The following is a 19,226-nucleotide window of genomic DNA, read 5'->3' on the forward strand; positions in this document are numbered from 1 at the left end:
CTCCACTCCTGGTCACTATCACCTTGGCGGTTTTAGTAGTCTAAATAGTACTTATAACTGTCTGAGGTTGTAGCATTATTTATTTACTTGTATTTTGTCTGTCTCCCCTTGAGTGCAGGGACTTTGTCTTGTTTACTTCCTTTTGCTTAGCATCAGTAGGTAGAACATGGTAGGTTCTTAAAGAGTATCTGTTGACTACATGAGGGAAGCCACTGCAGAGTTACTTAGTGATGGCAACAAAAATTGATAATGTGGATAAACAGGCCTATGGAATGTAATAGAGTCCAGATATAGACCCAAGTACACGTGGGAATATAGTACCAGATAGTCAGCATTACGAATCAGGATAGAAAGGTTAGTTAGTCATCGAGTAGGATTAGGGCAACTGATTAGCCATTTGGAAAAAAAATAAAACTAGATTCTTACCCATTCCATTCGCTAAAATAAGTATCAGATGGATCAAAAAAGTTCAACTAAAAAAGAATCTGTAAGAGTACTAGAAGAAAATAATTCTATTTTATAAAAATCCTGATATGGGAAAGTCTTTCTAAGCAAGACATAAAATCCAGAAACTACAAAAGAAAATATTAATAAAGATTAATGAAAATGTAGTTCCATACAAGCAAAAAATATCAGAAACAAAGTTAAAAGACAAATGACATTCTAGGGAACAAAAATATTTGTAACATACTGTGACTCAGTTATTTTACTAATTCTCACCTTGGGCAATTACTTAATTCTCTGTGTCTTAGTTTCCTCATCTATACAGTGAATTTATAACATAGATAATGTACAAAATACTTTCTGGTTCATAGTAATATTAGCTATTACATGTCTCATGTGCTTGTGTACCTTACACGATATGTTAAGTATGAATTGATAAGACTAGTGATCCAGTAGAAAATGGAAAAATGTACAACCAGGTCACACTTTGAAACACAAGAGGCTTACAAAACACTCATAATTAAAGAAATGTAAATTCAAATTATAAGACACCATTTTCTTCTCTTGGCATTTGCAAATATATCAGTGATTCAAGTATTGCACCGCAATGAGATAATGGGGGCTATCCTTGCCCAGTTTCTGCTTTATATGTGATCTTTGGAAACAGATTTTATGGACTGTTCTTTTTTTAGAACAAGAATGCCAAGCATATTTCTGTTAAATATTTTAAATGGCTTTTTTTTTCTTTGGTGAAAGAGATGTCATATGAAAAACTCTGGTTTTTCTGGCAGAAGGCCCTGGAGATCTAACTAGAAGTCCAGAGATGGATAAGCTCAAGTCAGTAGCAAAATGCTACGCTTATATAGAAACATCCTCCAACCCTGCAGACATTGACAAGATGACAAATGGAGAAACGTCATCCTACTGGCAGTCAGATGGCAGTGCCCGCTCACACTGGATTCGGTGGGTGAAAGTCCAAAAAAATTGCCTGCTTTCTTTCTTATATCCTGTCTGTGTTAAAAAATATATATATTTTTTAAAATTTTGAGATGTTCTATATTTAACTGCCTAGTATTTTTCTTTATCAATAAGTGACTCTGAAGATGCTTTAAGAATCAAGTAAAAGGAATTATGTAAAATTATGTAACCTAGTTCATATTTTCATAAACATGGATAAATTCTTTATTTGGTATTTTAAAGGAGGAAATAGCATTTGACTAATATTTTATGATACTGATTTCAGATCTTTTTCACTAATATCTCAGAAAAATTAGTATCACAAGGGTCAGGTACTTTTCTTACACGAGATGTGTTTTTACTTTTTAAGATTCTTTCTATACATTTTTAAAATCTATTGTATGGGGGAGGCGGGGCAAGATGGCGGACTGGTGAGCTGTATGTTTTAGTTACTCCTCCAGTAAAGTAGGTAGAAAGCCAGGAACTGCGTGGACTGGACACCACAGAGCAATCTGACTTTGGGCATACTTCATACAACACTCATGAAAATGTGGAACTGCTGAGATCGACGAAATCTGTAAGTTTTTGTGGCCAGGGGACCCGCACCCCTCCCTGCCAGGCTCAGTCCCATGGGAGGAGGGGCTGTCAGCTCCGGGAAGGAGAAGGGAGAACTGCAGTGGCAGCTCTTATCGGAAACTCATTCTACTGATCCAAACTCCAACCATAGCTAGACTGAGACCAGACACCAGAGAATCTGAGAGCAGCCAGCCCAGCAGAGAGGAGACAGGCATAGAAAAAAACAGCACGAAAAACTCCAAAATAAAAGCGGAGGATTTTTGGAGTTCTGGTGAACATAGAAAGGGGAAGGGCAGAGCTCAGGCCCTGAGGCTCATATGCAAATCCCGAAGAAAAGCTGATCTCTCTGCCCTGTGGACCTTTCCTTAATGGCCCTAATTGCTTTGTCTCTTAGCATTTCAATAACCCATTAGATCTGTGAGGAGGGCCCTTTTTTTTCTTTTAATCCTTTTTTCTTTTTCTAAAACAATTACTCTAAGAAGCCCAATACAGAAAGCTTCAAAGACTTGCAATTTGGGCAGGTCAAGACAATAGCAGAACTAAGAGAGCTTTGAGACAAAAGGCAATAATCCAGTGGCTGAGAAAATTCACTAAACACCACAACTTCCCAAGAAAAGGGGGTATCCTCTCACAGCCATCATCCTGGTGGACAGGAAACACTCCTGCCCATCGCCAGCCCCATAGCCCAGAGCTGCCCCAGGCAACCCAGTGTGACGGAAGTGCTTCAAATAACAGGCACACACCACAAAACTGGGCATGGACATTAGCCTTCCCTGCAACCTCAGCTGATTGTACCAGAGTTGGGAAGGTGTAGCAGTGTGAATTAACAAAGCCCCATTCAGCCATCAGTTCAGCAGACTGGGAGCCTCCCTACACAGCCCAGCAGCCCAGAACCGCCCTGGGGGGATGGCACTCACCTGTGACATAGCACAGTCATCCCTCAACAGAGGACCCGGGGTGCACAGCCTGGAAGAGGGGCCCACTTGCAAGTCTCAGGAGCCATACGCCAATACCAAGGACTTGTGGGTCAGTGGCAGAGACAAACTGTGGCAGGACTGAACTGAAGGATTAGACTATTGCAGCAGCTTTAAAACTCCAGGATCACCAGGGAGATTTGATTGTTAGACCCACCCCCCTCCCTGACTGCCCAGAAACACGCCCCATATACAGGGCGGGCAACACCAACTACACACTCAAGCTTGGTACAGCAATTGGACCACACAAGACTCACTCCCCCACTCACCACAAAGGCAAAGCAGGGGAGAACTGGCTTGTGGAGAACAGGTGGCTCGTGGACGCCACCTGCTGGTTAGTTAGAGAAAGTGTACTCCACGAAGCTGTAGATCTGATACATTAGAGATAAGGACTTCAATTGGTCTGCAAATCCTAAAAGAACCCTATCAAGTTCAGCAAATGCCAAGAGGCCAAAAACAACAGAAAATTATAAAGCATATGAAAAAACCAGACGATATGGATAACCCAAGCCCAAACACCCAAATCAAAAGATCAGAAGAGACACAGTCCCTAGAGCAGCTACTCAAAGAACTAAAGATGAGCAATGAGACCATAGTACGGGATACAAAGGATATGCAGAAGACCCTACAAGAGCATAAAGAAGACATTGCAAGAATAAATTAAAAAATGGATGATCTTATGGAAATTAAAAAAACTGTTGACCAAATTAAAAAGATTCTGGACACTCATAGTACAAGACTAGAGGAAGTTCAACGACGAATCAGTGACCTGGAAGATGACAGAATGGAAAATGAAAGCATAAAAGAAAGAATGGGGAAAAAAATTGAAAAAATCGAAACGGACCTCAGGGATATGATAGATAATGTAAAACGTCCAAATATAAGACTTATTGGTGTTCCAGAAGGGGAAGAAAAGGGTAAAGGTCTAGGAAGAGTATTCAAAGAAATTGTTGGGGAAAACTTCCCAAATCTTCTAAACAACATTAATATACAAATCATAAATGCTCAGCGAACTCCGAATAGAATAAATCCAAATGAACCCACCCCGAGACATATTCTGATCGCACTGTCAAACACGGAAGAGAAGGAGCAAGTTCTGAAAGCAGCAAGAGAAAACCAATTCACCACATACAAAGGAAACAGCATAAGACTAAGTAGTGACTACTCAGCAGCCACCATGGAGGTGAGAAGGCAGTGGCATGATATATTTAAAATTCTGAGTGAGAAAAATTTCCAACCAAGAATTCTTTATCCACCAAAGCTCTCCTTCAAATTTGAGGGAGAGCTTAAATTTTTCACAGACAAACAAATGCTGAGAGAATTTGCTAACAAGAGACCTGCCCTACTGGAGATACAAAAGAGAGCCCTACAGACAGTGAAACAAAGAAAGGACAGAGAGACTTGGAGAAAGGTTCAGTACTAAAGAGATTCGGTATGGGTGCAATAAAGGATATTAATAGAGAGAGGGGAAAAATATATATGACAAACATAAACCAAAGGATAAGATGGCTGATTCAGGAAATGCCTTCACAGTTATAACGTTGAACGTAAATGGATTAAACTCCCCAATTAAAAGATATAGATTCGCAGAATGGATCAAAAAAAATGAACCATCAATATGTTGCATACAAGAGACTCATCTTAGACACAGGGACACAAAGAAATTGAAAGTGAAAGGATGGAAAAAAATATTTCATGCAAGCTACAGCCAAAAGAAAACAGGTGTAGCAATATTAATCTCAGATAAAATAGACTTTAAATGCAGGGATGTTTTGAGAGACAAAGAAGGCCGCTACATACTAATAAAAGGGGCAATTCAACAAGAAGAAGTAACAATCATAAATGTCTATGCACCCAATCAAGGTGCCACAAAATACATGAGAGAAACACTGGCAAAACTAAAGGAAGCAACTGATGTTTCCACAGTAATTGTGGGAGACTTCAACACATCACTCTCTTCTATAGATAGATCAACCAGACAGAAGACCAATAAGGAAATTGAAAACCTAAACAATCTGATAAATGAATTAGATTTAACAGACATATACAGGACATTACATCCCAAATCACCAGGATACAAATACTTTTCTAGTGCTCATGGAACTTTCTCCAGAATAGATCATATGCTGGGACATAAAACAAGCCTCAGTAAATTTAAAAAGATTGAAATTATTCAAAGCACATTCTCTGACCACAATGGAATACAATTAGAAGTCAATAACCATCAGAGACTTAGAAAATTCACAAATACCTGGAGGTTAAACAACACACTCCTAAACAATCAGTGGGTTAAAGAAGAAGTAGCAAGAGAAATTGCTAAATATATAGAGACGAATGAAAATGAGAACACAACATACCAAAACCTATGGGATGCAGCAAAAGCAGTGCTGAGGGGGAAATTTATAGCACTAAAAGCATATATTAAAAAGGAAGAAAGAGCCAAATCAAAGAACTAATGGATCAACTGAAGAAGCTAGAAAATGAACAGCAAACCAATCCTAAACCAAGTAGAAGAAAAGAAATAACAAGGAGTAAAGCAGAAATAAATGACATAGAGAACAAAAAAACAATAGAGAGTTAGATAAATATCACCAAAAGTTGGTTCTTTGAGAAGATCAACAAGATTGACAAGCCCCTAGCTAGACTGACAAAATCAAAAAGAGAGAAGAGCCATATAAACAATATAATGAATGAAAAAGGTGACATAACTGCAGATGCCGAAGAAATTAAAAAAATTATAAGGGGATACTATGAACAACTGTATGGCCACAAACTGGATAATGTAGAGGAAATGGGCAATTTCCTGGAAACATATGAACAACCTAGACTGACCAGAGAAGAAATAGAAGACCTCAACCAACCCATCACAAGCGAAGAGATCCAATCAGTCATCAAAAATCTTCCCACAAATAAATGCCCAGGGCCAGATGGCTTCACAGGGGAATTCTACCAAACTTTCCAGAAAGAACTGACACCAATCTTACTCAAACTCTTTCAAAACATTGAAGAAAATGGAACACTACCTAACTCATTTTATGAAGCTAACATCAGTCTAATACCAAAACCAGGCAAAGCTGCTACAAAAAAGGAAAACTACCGGCCAATCTCCCTAATGAATATAGATGCAAAAATCTTCAACAAAATACTTGCAAATCGAATCCAAAGACACATTAAAAAAATCATACACCATGACCAAGTGGGGTTCATTCCAGGCATGCAAGGATGGTTCAACATAAGAAAATCAATCAATGTATTACAACACATTAAAAACTTGAAAGGGAAAAATCAAATGATCATCTCAATAGATGCTGAAAAAGCATTTGACAAAATCCAACATCCGTTTTTGATAAAAACACTTCAAAAGGTAGGAATTGAAGGAAACTTCCTCAATATGATAAAGAGCATATATGAAAAACCCACAGCCAGCATAGTACTCAATGGTGAGAGACTGAAAGCCTTCCCTCTAAGATCAGGAACAAGACAAGGATGTTCGCTGTCACCACTGCTATTCAACATTGTGCTGGAAGTGCTAGCCAGGGCAATCTGGCAAGACAAAGAAATAAAAGGCATCCAAATTGGAAAAGAAGAAGTAAAACTGTCATTGTTTGCAGATGATATGATCTTATATGTGGAAAACCCTGAGAAATCGACGATACAGCCACTAGAGCTAATAAACAAATTTAGCAAAGCAGCGGGATACAAGATTAATGCACATAAGTCAGTAATGTTTCTATATGCTAGAAATGAACGAACTGAAGAGACACTCAAAAAAAAGATACCATTTTCAATAGCAATTAAAAAAATCAAGTACCTAGGAATAAAGTTAACCAAAGATGTAAAAGACCTATACAAAGAAAACTACATAACTCTACTAAAAGAAATAGAAGGGGACCTTAAAAGATGGAAAAATATTCCATGTTCATGGATAGGAAGGCTAAATGTCATTAAGATGTCAATTCTACCCAAACTCATCTACAGATTCAATGCAATCCCAATCAAAATTCCAACAACCTACTTTGCAGACTTGGAAAAGCTAGTTAGCAAATTTATTTGGAAAGGGAAGATGCCTTGAATTGCTAAAGACACTCTAAAAAAGAAAAACGAAGTGGGAGGACTTACACTCCCTGACTTTGAAGCTTATTATAAAGCCACAGTTGTCAAAACAGCATGGTACTGGCACAAAGATAGACATATAGATCAATGGAATCGAATTGAGAATTCAGAGATAGACCCTCAGATCTATGGCCGACTGATCTTTGATAAGGCCCCCAAAGTCACTGAACTGAGTCATAATGGTCTTTTCAACAAATGGGGCTGGGAAAGTTGGATATCCATATCCAAAAGAATGAAAGAGGACCCCTACCTCACACCCTACACAAAAATTAACTCAAAATGGACCAAAGATCTCAATATAAAAGAAAGTACCATAAAACTCCTAGAAGATAATGTAGGAAAACATCTTCAAGACCTTGTATTAGGCGGCCACTTCCTAGACTTTACACCCAAAGCACAAGCAACAAAAGAAAAAATAGATAAATGGGAACTCCTCAAGCTTAGAAGTTTCTGCACCTCAAAGGAATTTCTCAAAAGTAAAGAGGCAGCCAACTCAATGGGAAAAAATTTTTGGAAACCATGTATCTGACAAAAGACTGATATCTTGCATATATAAAGAAATCCTACAACTCAATGACAATAGTACAGACAGCCCAATTATAAAATGGGCAAAACATATGAAAAGACAGTTCTCTGAAGAGGAAATACAAATGGCCAAGAAACCCATGAAAAAATGTTCAGCTTCACTAGCTATTAGAGAGATGCAAATTAAGACCACAATGAGATACCATCTAACACCGATTAGAGTGGCTGCCATTAAACAAACAGGAAACTACAAATGCTGGAGAGGATGTGGAGAAATTGGAACTCTTATTCATTGTTGGTGGGACTGTATAATGGTTCAGCCACTCTGGAAGTCAGTCTGGCAGTTCCTTAGAAAACTAGATATAGAGTTACCATTCCATCCAGCAATTGCACTTCTCGGTATATACCCGGAAGATCGGAAAGCAGTGACATGAACAGATACCTGCACGCCAGTGTTCATAGCAGCATTATTCACAATTGCCAATAGATGGAAACAACCCAAATGTCCTTCAACAGATGAGTGGATAAATAAAATGTGGTATATACACACGATGGAGTACTACACGGCAGTAAGAAGGAACGATCTCGTGAAACATATGACAACATGGATGAACCCTGAGGACATAATGCTGAGCGAAATAAGCCGGGCACTAAAAGAGAAATATTATATGCTACCACTAATGTGAACTTTGAAAAATGTAAAACAAATGGTTTATAATGTAGAATGTAGGGGAACTAGCAATAGAGAGCAATTAAGGAAGGGGAACAATAATCCAAGAAGAACAGATAAGCTATTTAACGTTCTGGGGATGCCCAGGAATGACTATGGTCTGTTAATTTCTGATGGATATGGTGGGAACAAGTTCGCGGAAATGTTGTTATATTGGGTAACTTTCTTTGGGTAAAGTAGGAACAGGTTGGAAGTAAAGCAGTTATCTTAGGTTAGTTGTCTTTTTCTTACTCCCTTGTTATGGTCTCTTTGAGGTGTTTTTCTATTGTTTTTTTTTTTTTTTCATACAGTTGATTTAAAAAAGAAAAAAAAATTTTTAAAAAAAGCGAAAAAAAATATGTAGTGTCCCCTTGGGTAGCCTGTGGAGAATGCAGGAGTATTGGCCTACCCCACCTCGATGGTTGCTAACATGACCACAGACATAGGGGACTGGTGGTTTGATGGGTTGAGCCCTCTATCATAGGTTTTACCCTTGGGAAGACAGTTGCTGTAGGGGAGAGGCTAGGCCTCCCTGTGTTTGTGCCTGAGAGCCTCCTCCCGAATGCCTCTTTGTTGCTCAGATGTGGCCCTCTCTCTCTAGCTAAGCCAACTTGAAAGGTGAAATCACTGCCCTCCCCACTACGTGGGATCAGACACCCAGGGGAGTGAATCTCCCTGGCAACGTGGAATATGACTCCCGGGGAGGAATGTAGACCCGGCATCGTGGGACGGAGAACATCTTCTTGACCAAAAGGGGGATGTGAAAGGAAATGAAATAAGCTTCAGTGGCAGAGAGATTCCAAAAGGAGCCGAGAGGTCACTCTGGTGGGCACTCTTACGCACAATTTAGACGCTTTTTAGGTTCTAAAGAATTGGGGTAGCTGGTGGTGGATACCTGAAACTATCAAACTACAACCCAGAACCCATGAATCTCGAAGACAATTGTATAAAAATGTAGCTTATGAGGGGTGACAATGGGATTGGGAAAGACATAAGGATCGCACTCCACTTTGTCTAGTTTATGGATGGATGAGTAGAAAAATAGGGGAAGGAAACAAACAGACAAAGGTACCCAGTGTTCTTTTTTTTTTTTAATCATCATTTTATTGAGACATATTCACATACCACGCAGTCATACAAAACAAATCGTACTTTCGATTGTTCACAGTACCATTACATAGTTGTACATTCATCACCCAAATCAATCCCTGACACCTTCATTAGCACACACACAAGAATAACAAGAATAATAATTAGAGTGAAAAAGAGCAATTGAAGTAAAAAAGAACACTGGGTACCTTTGTCTGTTTGTTTCCTTCCCCTATTTTTCTACTCATCCATCCATAAACTAGACGAAGTGGAGTGTGGTCCTTATGGCTTTCCCAATCCCCTTGTCACCCCTCATAAGCTACATTTTTATACAACTGTCTTCGCGATTCATGGGTTCTGTGTTGTAGTTTGATAATTTCAGGTATCCACCACCAGCTACCCCAAGTCTTTTTTTTTTTTTTTAAATCTTCATTTTATTGAGATATATTCATATACCACGCAGTCATACAAAACAAATCGTACTTTCGATTGTTCACAGTACCATTACATAGTTGTACATTCATCACCCAAATCAATCCCTGACACCTTCATTAGCACACACACAAGAATAACAAGAATAATAATTAGAGTGAAAAAGAGCAATTGAAGTAAAAAAGAACACTGGGTACCTTTGTCTGTTTGTTTCCTTCCCCTATTTTTCTACTCATCCATCCATAAACTAGACGAAGTGGAGTGTGGTCCTTATGGCTTTCCCAATCCCCTTGTCACCCCTCATAAGCTACATTTTTATACAACTGTCTTCGAGATTCATGGGTTCTGGGTTGTAGTTTGATAGTTTCAGGTATCCACCACCAGCTACCCCAATTCTTTAGAACCTAAAAAGGGTTGTCTAAAGTGTGCGTAAGAGTGCCCACCAGAGTGACCTCTCGGCTCCTTTTGGATTCTCTCTGCCACTGAAGCTTATTTCATTTCCTTTCACATCCCCCTTTTGGTCAGGAAGATGTTCTCTGTCCCACGATGCCGGGTCTACATTCCTCCCCGGGAGTCATATTCCACGTTGCCAGGGAGATTCAGTCCCCTGGGTGTCTGATCCCACGTAGGAGGGAGGGCAGTGATTTCACCTTTCAAGTTGGCTTAGCTAGAGAGACAGGGCCACATCTGAGCAACAAAGAGGCATTCAGGAGGAGACTCTTAGGCACAAATATAGGGAGGCCTAGCCTCTCCTTTGCAGCAACCGTCTTCCCAAGGGTAAAACTCATGGTAGAGGGCTCAACCCATCAAACCACCAGTCCCCTATGTCTGTGGTCATGTTAGCAACCATGGAGGTGGGGTAGGCGAATACCCCTGCATTCTCCACAGGCTCCTCAAGGGGGCACTACATCTTTTTTTTTTTCCTTGTTTTTCTTTCTTTTTTTTTTTTTATCTTTCCCTTCTTTTTTAGATCAACTGTATGAAAAAAAAAGTTAAAAAGAAAACAAACATACAATAAAAGAACATTTCAAAGAGACCATAACAAGGGAGTAAGAAAAAGACAACTAACCTAAGATAACTGCTTAACTTCCAACATGTTCCTACTTTACCCCAAGAAAGTTACATAATATAGCAACATTTCTGTGAACTTGTTCCTACTATATCCATCAGAAATTAACAGACCATAGTCATTTCTGGGCATCCCCAGAACGTTAAATAGCTTATCTGTTCTTCTTGGATTATTGTTCCCCCTTCCTTAACTGCTCTCTACTGCTAGTTCCCCTACATTCTACATTATAAACCATTTGTTTTACATTTTTCAAAGTTCACATTAGTGGTAGCATATAATATTTCTCTTTTTGTGCCTGGCTTATTTCACTCAGCATTATGTCTTTGAGGTTCATCCATGTTGTCATATGTTTCACGAGATCGTTCCTCCTTACTGCCGTGTAGTATTCCATCATGTGTATATACCACATTTTGTTTATCCACTCATCTGTTGAAGGACATTTGGGTTGTTTCCATCTCTTGGCAATTGTGAATAATGCTGCTATGAATATTGGCGTGCAGATATCTGTTCGTGTCACTGCCTTCCGATCTTCCGGGTATATACCGAGAAGTGCAATCGCTGGATCGAATGGTAGCTCTATATCTAGTTTTCTAAGGAACTGCCAGACTGACTTCCAGAGTGGCTGAACCATTATACAGTCCCACCAACAATGAATAAGAGTTCCAATTTCTCCACATCCCCTCCAGCATTTGTAGTTTCCTGTTTGTTTAATGGCAGCCATTCTAACCGGTGTTAGATGGTATCTCATTGTGGTTTTAATTTGCATCTCTCTAATAGCTAGTGAAGCTGAACATTTTTTCATGGGTTTCTTGGCCATTTGTATTTCCTCTTCAGAGAACTGTCTTTTCATATCTTTTGCCCATTTTATAATTGGGCTGTCTGTACTATTGTCATTGAGTTGTAGGATTTCTTTGTATATGCAAGATATCAGTCTTTTGTCAGATACATGGTTCCCAAAATTTTTTTCCCATTGAGTTGGCTGCCTCTTTACCTTTTTGAGAAATTCCTTTGAGGTGCAGAAACTTCTAAGCTTGAGGAGTTCCCATTTATCTATTTTTTTCTTTTGTTGCTTGTGCTTTGGGTGTAAAGTCTAGGAAGTGGCCGCCTAATACAAGGTCTTGAAGATGTTTTCCTACATTATCTTCTAGGAGTTTTATGGTACTTTCTTTTATATTGAGATCTTTGGTCCATTTTGAGTTAATTTTTGTGTAGGGGGTGAGGTAGGAGTCCTCTTTCATTCTTTTGGGTATGGATATCCAACTCTCCCAGCCCCATTTGTTGAAAAGACCATTATGGCTCAGTTCAGTGACTTTGGGGGCCTTATCAAAGATCAGTCGGCCATAGATCTGAGGGTCTATCTCTGAATTCTCAATTCGATTCCATTGATCTGTATGTCTATCTTTGTGCCAGTACCATGCTGTTTTGGCAACTGTGGCTTTATAATAAGCTTCAGAGTCAGGGAGTGTAAGTCCTCCCACTTCGTTTTTCTTTTTTAGAGTGTCTTTAGCAATTCGAGGCATCTTCCCTTTCCAAATAAATTTGATAACTAGCTTTTCCAAGTCTGCAAAGTAGGTTGTTGGAATTTTGATTGGGATTGCATTGAATCTGTAGATGAGTTTGGGTAGAATTGACATCTTAATGACATTTAGCCTTCCTATCCATGAACATGGAATATTTTTCCATCTTTTAAGGTCCCCTTCTATTTCTTTTAGTAGAGTTATGTAGTTTTCTTTGTATAGGTTTTTTACATCTTTGGTTAAGTTTATTCCTAGGTACTTGATTTTTTTAATTGCTATTGAAAATGGTATCTTTTTCTTGAGTGTCTCTTCAGTTTGTTCATTTCTAGCATATAGAAACATTACTGACTTATGTGCATTAATCTTGTATCCTGCTACTTTGCTAAATTTGTTTATTAGCTCTAGTAGCTGTATCATCGATTTCTCAGGGTTTTCCACATATGAGATCATATCATCTGCAAACAATGACAGTTTTACTTCTTCTTTTCCAATTTGGATGCCTTTTATTTCTTTGTCTTGCCGGATTGCCCTGGCTAGCACTTCCAGCACAATGTTGAATAACAGTGGTGACAGCGGGCATCCTTGTCTTGTTCCTGATCTTAGAGGGAAGGCTTTCAGTCTCTCACCATTGAGTACTATGCTGGCTGTGGGTTTTTCGTATATGCTCTTTATCATGTTGAGGAAGTTTCCTTCAATTCCTACCTTTTGAAGTGTTTTTATCAAAAAGGGATGTTGGATTTTGTCAAATGCTTTTTCAGCATCTATTGAGATGATCAATTGATTTTTCCCTTTCGAGTTTTTAATGTGTTGTAATACATTGATTGTTTTTCTTATGTTGAACCATCCTTGCATGCCTGGAATGAACCCCACTTGGTCATGGTGTATGATTTTTTTAATGTGTCTTTGGATTCGATTTGCAAGTATTTTGTTGAGGATTTTTGCATGTATATTCATTAGGGAGATTGGCCGGTAGTTTTCCTTTTTTGTAGCATCTTTGCCTGGTTTTGGTATTAGATTGATGTTAGCTTCATAAAATGAGTTAGGTAGTGTTCCCTTTTCTTCAATGTTTTGAAAGAGTTTGAGTAAGATTGGTGTCAGTTCTTTCTGGAAAGTTTGGTAGAATTCCCCTGTGAAGCCATCTGGCCCTGGGCATTTATTTGTGGGAAGATTTTTGATGACTGATTGGATCTCTTTGCTTGTGATGGGTTGGTTGAGGTCTTCTATTTCTTCTCTGGTCAGTCTAGGTTGTTCATATGTTTCCAGGAAATTGTCCATTTCTTCTACATTATCCAGTTTGTTGCCATACAGTTGTTCATAATATCCTCTTATAATTTTTTTAATTTCTTCAGGATCTGCAGTTATGTCACCTTTTTCATTCATTATTTTGTTTATATGGGTCTTCTCTCTTTTTGATTTTGTCAGTCTAGCTAGGGGCTTGTCAATCTTGTTGATCTTCTCAAAGAACCAACTTTTGGTGATATTTATCTAACTCTCTATTGTTTTTTTGTTCTCTATGTCATTTATTTCTGCTTTAATCCTTGTTATTTCTTTTCTTCTACTTGGTTTAGGATTGGTTTGCTGTTCATTTTCTAGCTTCTTCAGTTGATCCATTAGTTCTTTGATTTTGGCTCTTTCTTCCTTTTTAATATATGCGTTTAGTGCTATAAATTTCCCCCTTAGCACTGCTTTTGCTGCATCCCATAGATTTTGGTATGTTGTGTTCTCATTTTCATTCGTCTCTATATATTTAGCAATTTCTCTTGCTATTTCATCTTTAACCCACTGATTGTTTAGGAGTGTGTTGTTTAACCTCCAGGTATTTGTGAATTTTCTAAGTCTCTGATGGTTATTGACTTCTAATTGTATTCCATTGTGGTCAGAGAATGTGCTTTGAATAATTTCAATCTTTTTAAATTTATTGAGGCTTGTTTTATGTCCCAGCATATGATCTATTCTGGAGAAAGTTCCGTGAGCACTAGAAAAGTATGTGTATCCTGGTGATTTGGGATGTAATGTCCTGTATATGTCTGTTAAATCTAATTCATTTATCAGATTGTTTAGGTTTTCAATTTCCTTATTGGTCTTCTGTCTGGTTGATCTATCTATAGGAGAGAGTGATGTGTTGAAGTCTCCCACAATTATTGTGGAAACATCAATTGCTTCCTTTAGTTTTGCCAGTGTTTCTCTCATGTATTTTGTGGCACCTTGATTGGGTGCATAGACATTTACGATTGTTATTTCTTCTCGCTGAATTGCCCTTTTTATTAGTATGTAGTGGCCTTCTTTGTCTCTCAAAACATCCCTGCATTTGAAGTCTATTTTATCTGAGATTAATATTGCTACACCTGCTTTCTTTTGGCTGTAGCTTGCATGAAATATTTTTTTCCATCCTTTCACTTTCAGTTTCTTTGTGTCCCTGTGTCTAAGATGAGTCTCTTGTATGCAACATATTGATGGTTCATGTTTTTTGATCCATTCTGCGAATCTATATCTTTTAATTGGGGAGTTTACTCCATTTACATTCAACGTTATAACCGTGAAGGCATTTCTTGAATCGGCCATCTTATCCTTTGGTTTATGTTTGCCATATTTTTCCCTCTCTCTATTAATATCCTTTATTGTACCCATACTGAATCTCTTTAGTACTGAACCTTTCTCCAAGTCTCTCTGTCCTGTCTTTGTTTCTCTGTCTGTAGGGCTCCCTTTAGTATTTCCAGTAGGGCAGGTCTCTTGTTAGCAAATTCTCCCAGCATTTGTTTGTCTGTGAAAAATTTAAGCTCTCCCTCAAATTTGAAGGAGAGCTTTGCTGGATAAAGTATTCTTGGCTGGAAATTTTTCTCACTCAGAATTTTAAATATATCGTGCCACTGCCTTCTCGCCTCCATGGTGGCTGCTGAGTAGTCACTACTTAGTCTTATGCTGTTTCCTTTGTATGTGGTGAATTGATTTTCTCTTGCTGCTTTCAGAACTTGCTCCTTCTCTTCTGTGTTTGACAGTGTGATCAGAATATGTCTCGGAGTGGGTTTATTTGGATTTATTCTATTTGGAGTTCGCTGAGCATTTATGATTTGTGTATTTATGTTGTTTAGAAGATTTGGGAAGTTTTCCCCAACAATTTCTTTGAATACTCTTCCTAGACCTTGACCTTTTTCTTCCCCTTCTGGGACACCAATGAGTCTTATATTCGGACATTTCATATTATCTATCATATCCCTGAGGTCCATTTCGATTTTTTCAATTTTTTTCCCCATTCTTTCTTTTATGCTTTCATTTTCCATTCTGTCATCTTCCAGGTCACTGATTCGTTGTTCAACTTCCTCTAGTCTTGTACTATGAGTGTCCAGAATCTTTTTAATTTGGTCAACAGTTCCTTTAATTTCCATAAGATCATCCATTTTTTTATTTAGTCTTGCAATGTCTTCTTTATGCTCTTCTAGAGTCTTCTTGATTTCCTTTATATCCCGTACTATGGTCTCATTGTTCATCTTTAGTTCTTTGAGTAGCTGCTCTAGGTGCTGTGTCTCTTCTGGTATTTTGATTTGGGTGCTTGGGCTTGGGTTATCCATATCGTCTGGTTTTTTCATATGCTTTATAATTTTCTGTTGTTTTTGGCCTCGTGGCATTTGCTGAACTTGATAGGGTTCTTTTAGGGTTTGTAGACCTATTGAAGTCCTTATCTCTAATTTATCAGATCTACAGCTTCGTGGAGTACACTTTCTCTAACTAACCAGCAGGTGGCGTCCACGAGCCACCTGTTCTCCACAAGCCAGTTCTCCCCTGCTTAGCCTTTTTGGTGAGTGGGGGAGTGAGTCTTGTGGGGCACAATTGGTGTACCAAGCTTGCGTGTGTAGTTGGTGTTGCCTGCCCTGTATGTGGGGCGTGTTTCTGGGCAGTCGGGGGGGGGGGGGTGGCCCTAACAATCAAATCTCCCTGGTGATCCTAGAGTTTTAAAGCTGCTGCAATAGTCTAATCCTTCAGTTCAGTCCTGCCACAGTTTGTCTCTGCCACTGACCTACAAGTCTTTGGTATTGGCGTATGGCTCCTGAGACTTGCGAGTGGGCCCCTCTTCCAGGCTGTGCACCCCGGGTCCTCTGTTGAGGGATGACTGTGCTATGTCACAGGTGAGTGCCGTCCCCCCAGGGCAGTTCTGGGCTGCTGGGCTGTGTAGGGAGGCTCCCAGTCTGCTCAAATGATGGCTGAATGGGGCTTTGTTAATTCACACTGCTCTACCTTCCCAACTCTGGGACAATCAGCTGAGGTTGCAGGGAAGGCTAATGTCCACGCCCAGTTTTGTGGTGTGTGCCTGTTATTTGAAGCACTTCCGTCACACTGGGTTGTCTGGGGCAGCTCTGGGCTATGGGGCTGGTGATGGGCAGGAGTGTTTCCTGTCCACCAGGATGGTGGCTGTGAGCGGACACCCCCCTTTTCTTGGGAAGTTGTGGTGTTTAGTGAATTTTCTCAGCCACTGGATTATTGCCTTTTGTCTCAGAGCTCTCTTAGTTCTGCTCTTGACTTGACGTGCCCAAATTGAAAGTCTTTGAAGCTTTCTGTATTGGGCTTCTTAGAGTAATTGTTTTAGAAAAAGAAAAAAGGATTAAAAAAAAAAAAAAAAGGGCCCTCCTCAGAGATCTAATGGGTTATTGAAATGCTAATAGACAAAGCAACCAGGGCCATTAAGGAAAGGTCCACAGGGCAGAGAGATCAGCTTTTCTTCGGGATTTGCATATGCGCCTCAAGGCCTGAGCTCCGCCCTTCCCCTTTCTGTGTTCACCAGAACTCCAAAAATCCTCTGCTTTTATTTTGGAGTTTTTCGTGTTGTTTTTTTTTTTTTTCTATGCCTGTCTCCTCTCTGCTGGGCTGGCTGCTCTCAGATTCTCTGGTGTCTGGTCTCAGTCTATCTATGGTTGGAGTTTGGATCAGTAGAATGAGTTTCCGATAAGGGCTGCCACTGCAGTTCTCCCTTCTCCTTCCCGGAGCTGACAGCCCCTCCTCCCACGGGACTGAGCCTGGCAGGGAGGGGCGCGGGTCCCCTGGCCGCAAAAACTTACAGATTTCGCTGATCTCAGCAGTTCGACATTTTCATGAGTGTTGTATGAAGTATGCCCAAAGACAGATTGCTCTGTGGTGTCCAGTCCATGCAGTTCCTGGCTTTCTACTTACTTTCCTGGGGGAGTAACTAAAATATACAGCTCACCAGTCTGCCATCTTGCCCCGCCTCCCAGTTTTCTTTTTTACTTGAATTGTTCTTTTTCATTTTAATTATTATTCTTGTTATTTTTGTGTGTGTGCTAATGAAGGTGGCAGGGATTGATTTGGGTGATGAATGTACGACTATGTAATGGTACTGTGAACAATCGAATGTACGATTTGTTTTGTATGACTGCGTGGTATGTGAATATATCTCAATAAAATGAAGATTAAAAAAAAAAAATCTATTGTATGAAACTGAGTTGGCCGGTTTAGAAGGGATGGGATGGTCAGGAACCTTGGACTGGAATTTACGACAGTAAACTGGCATTGTAGAAGTTCTGAAGCTATCTTAAATTTTTACCTGTCTCTTCTGAGAAAGGGCTAAGTTCAGTTGGTAGAAAACAGAAATAGTTGCTTTGTTTTCTTTTGGAGTATATATTTTGACCTTTAGCCATCTATCCAATGTATAGATGAGGGAATGTACTCAATTCTTGGTCTCAAGATAGAAAACTTGAATGCAGTTTGGGATTTGCTTCTTGCCAGGAAAAGAGATTTCATTAGAATGTACATACTGTACTTTCATGCCTGTGTGATAGCTTCAGAAGAAATGTAATTTTAATCTTGAATTGAAACTTTTAGAGACAAGGGATGATCAGAGGGACTTTGCAACTAATAGCTAGCATTTCAATCTAGTTGATGTTGGGAGAATGAGTCTTTGGTATATCAAATATAAGATGTTTGAGATGAGACTTGTGATCCCACAACCAGCTCTCGACCTATGTAAACATTTATAGTTTCTGGTCTTTGTGTTTCCAGTTTAAAAATGAAGCCAGATGTTGTGCTTCGGCACCTGTCCATTGCTGTGGCTGCCACTGACCAGAGCTACATGCCGCAGCAGGTAACAGTAGCTGTGGGGAGGAGCGCCAGTGATCTTCAGGAAGTCCGAGATGTGCACATCCCCAGCAATGTCACTGGCTACGTGACGCTGCTGGAAAACGCCAACATCAGTCAGCTCTGTGAGTCAACCAAGATGCATCCTGCCCTTCTAGCTAAGGGGACGGGAGGAGAGGAAGGAAAGTAATATTTTTTTAGCACTTTCTTTGCATCAGGTTTTGTCCTAGGAAGACCTCTGAAGTAGAGAAGCTGTTAGTTTTTCTTTCAAGATTTGATTTGCTTCTTATGATACACACACAAGTACTTATTGTATCTCCTAGTCAGTGTTTTTAAAAATTATAGAAAAGCAGTAGAATCTTTTTTTAAATTATATTTTATTCTTGTTTTCTTATCAGAAAATTAGAAAAATATAGATAAACAAAAATTACTCGAAGTCTCACTACCCAGAGATTGTCACTCTGGATGCCTTGGTGTGGATCTTCTAGAGCTTTTTGTCTCGGTTTTGTGTATTTAGGTATGTGTGTGTTCACACACACACATACACATGCATATGCACACATATGTACACATTTTTTCCTAAAAAATAGGGTTGTGTGTATATATATTTACATATATCTGTACATATCTTTTACAAAAATGGTAATATTATGTACATGTTAATTTCTAATCTTTTTTAAAACATATTTCCATGTCATATATTCATGCACACTTTTATTTAGTGTTGTAAGAATATGCTT

The 19,226-nt window shown here is 39.2% G+C and overlaps 1 protein-coding gene across 10 annotated transcripts in view; it reads left to right on the forward strand.

Moving 5' to 3' along the window:
• ZZEF1 (zinc finger ZZ-type and EF-hand domain containing 1) overlaps nt 1–19,226 on the forward strand; it is a 153,573-nt gene that overhangs the window by 24,268 nt on the left and 110,079 nt on the right. For 8 of the 10 annotated variants that reach the window (XM_037808557.1, XM_037808552.1, XM_037808555.1 and 5 more), the window contains exons 4-5: nt 1,236–1,407; nt 18,412–18,611. In XM_037808557.1, the coding sequence (XP_037664485.1) occupies nt 1,236–1,407; nt 18,412–18,611 (372 nt within the window). Of the gene's footprint in view, nt 1–1,235; nt 1,408–18,411; nt 18,612–19,226 lie in introns of those variants that run through there. The other 2 variants (XM_037808550.1, XM_037808558.1) reach the window with 2 other exon arrangements.

This window comes from Choloepus didactylus, chromosome 18, assembly GCF_015220235.1.
Source record: "Choloepus didactylus isolate mChoDid1 chromosome 18, mChoDid1.pri, whole genome shotgun sequence".
In the NCBI taxonomy this organism is placed as follows: Eukaryota; Metazoa; Chordata; class Mammalia; order Pilosa; family Megalonychidae; genus Choloepus; species Choloepus didactylus.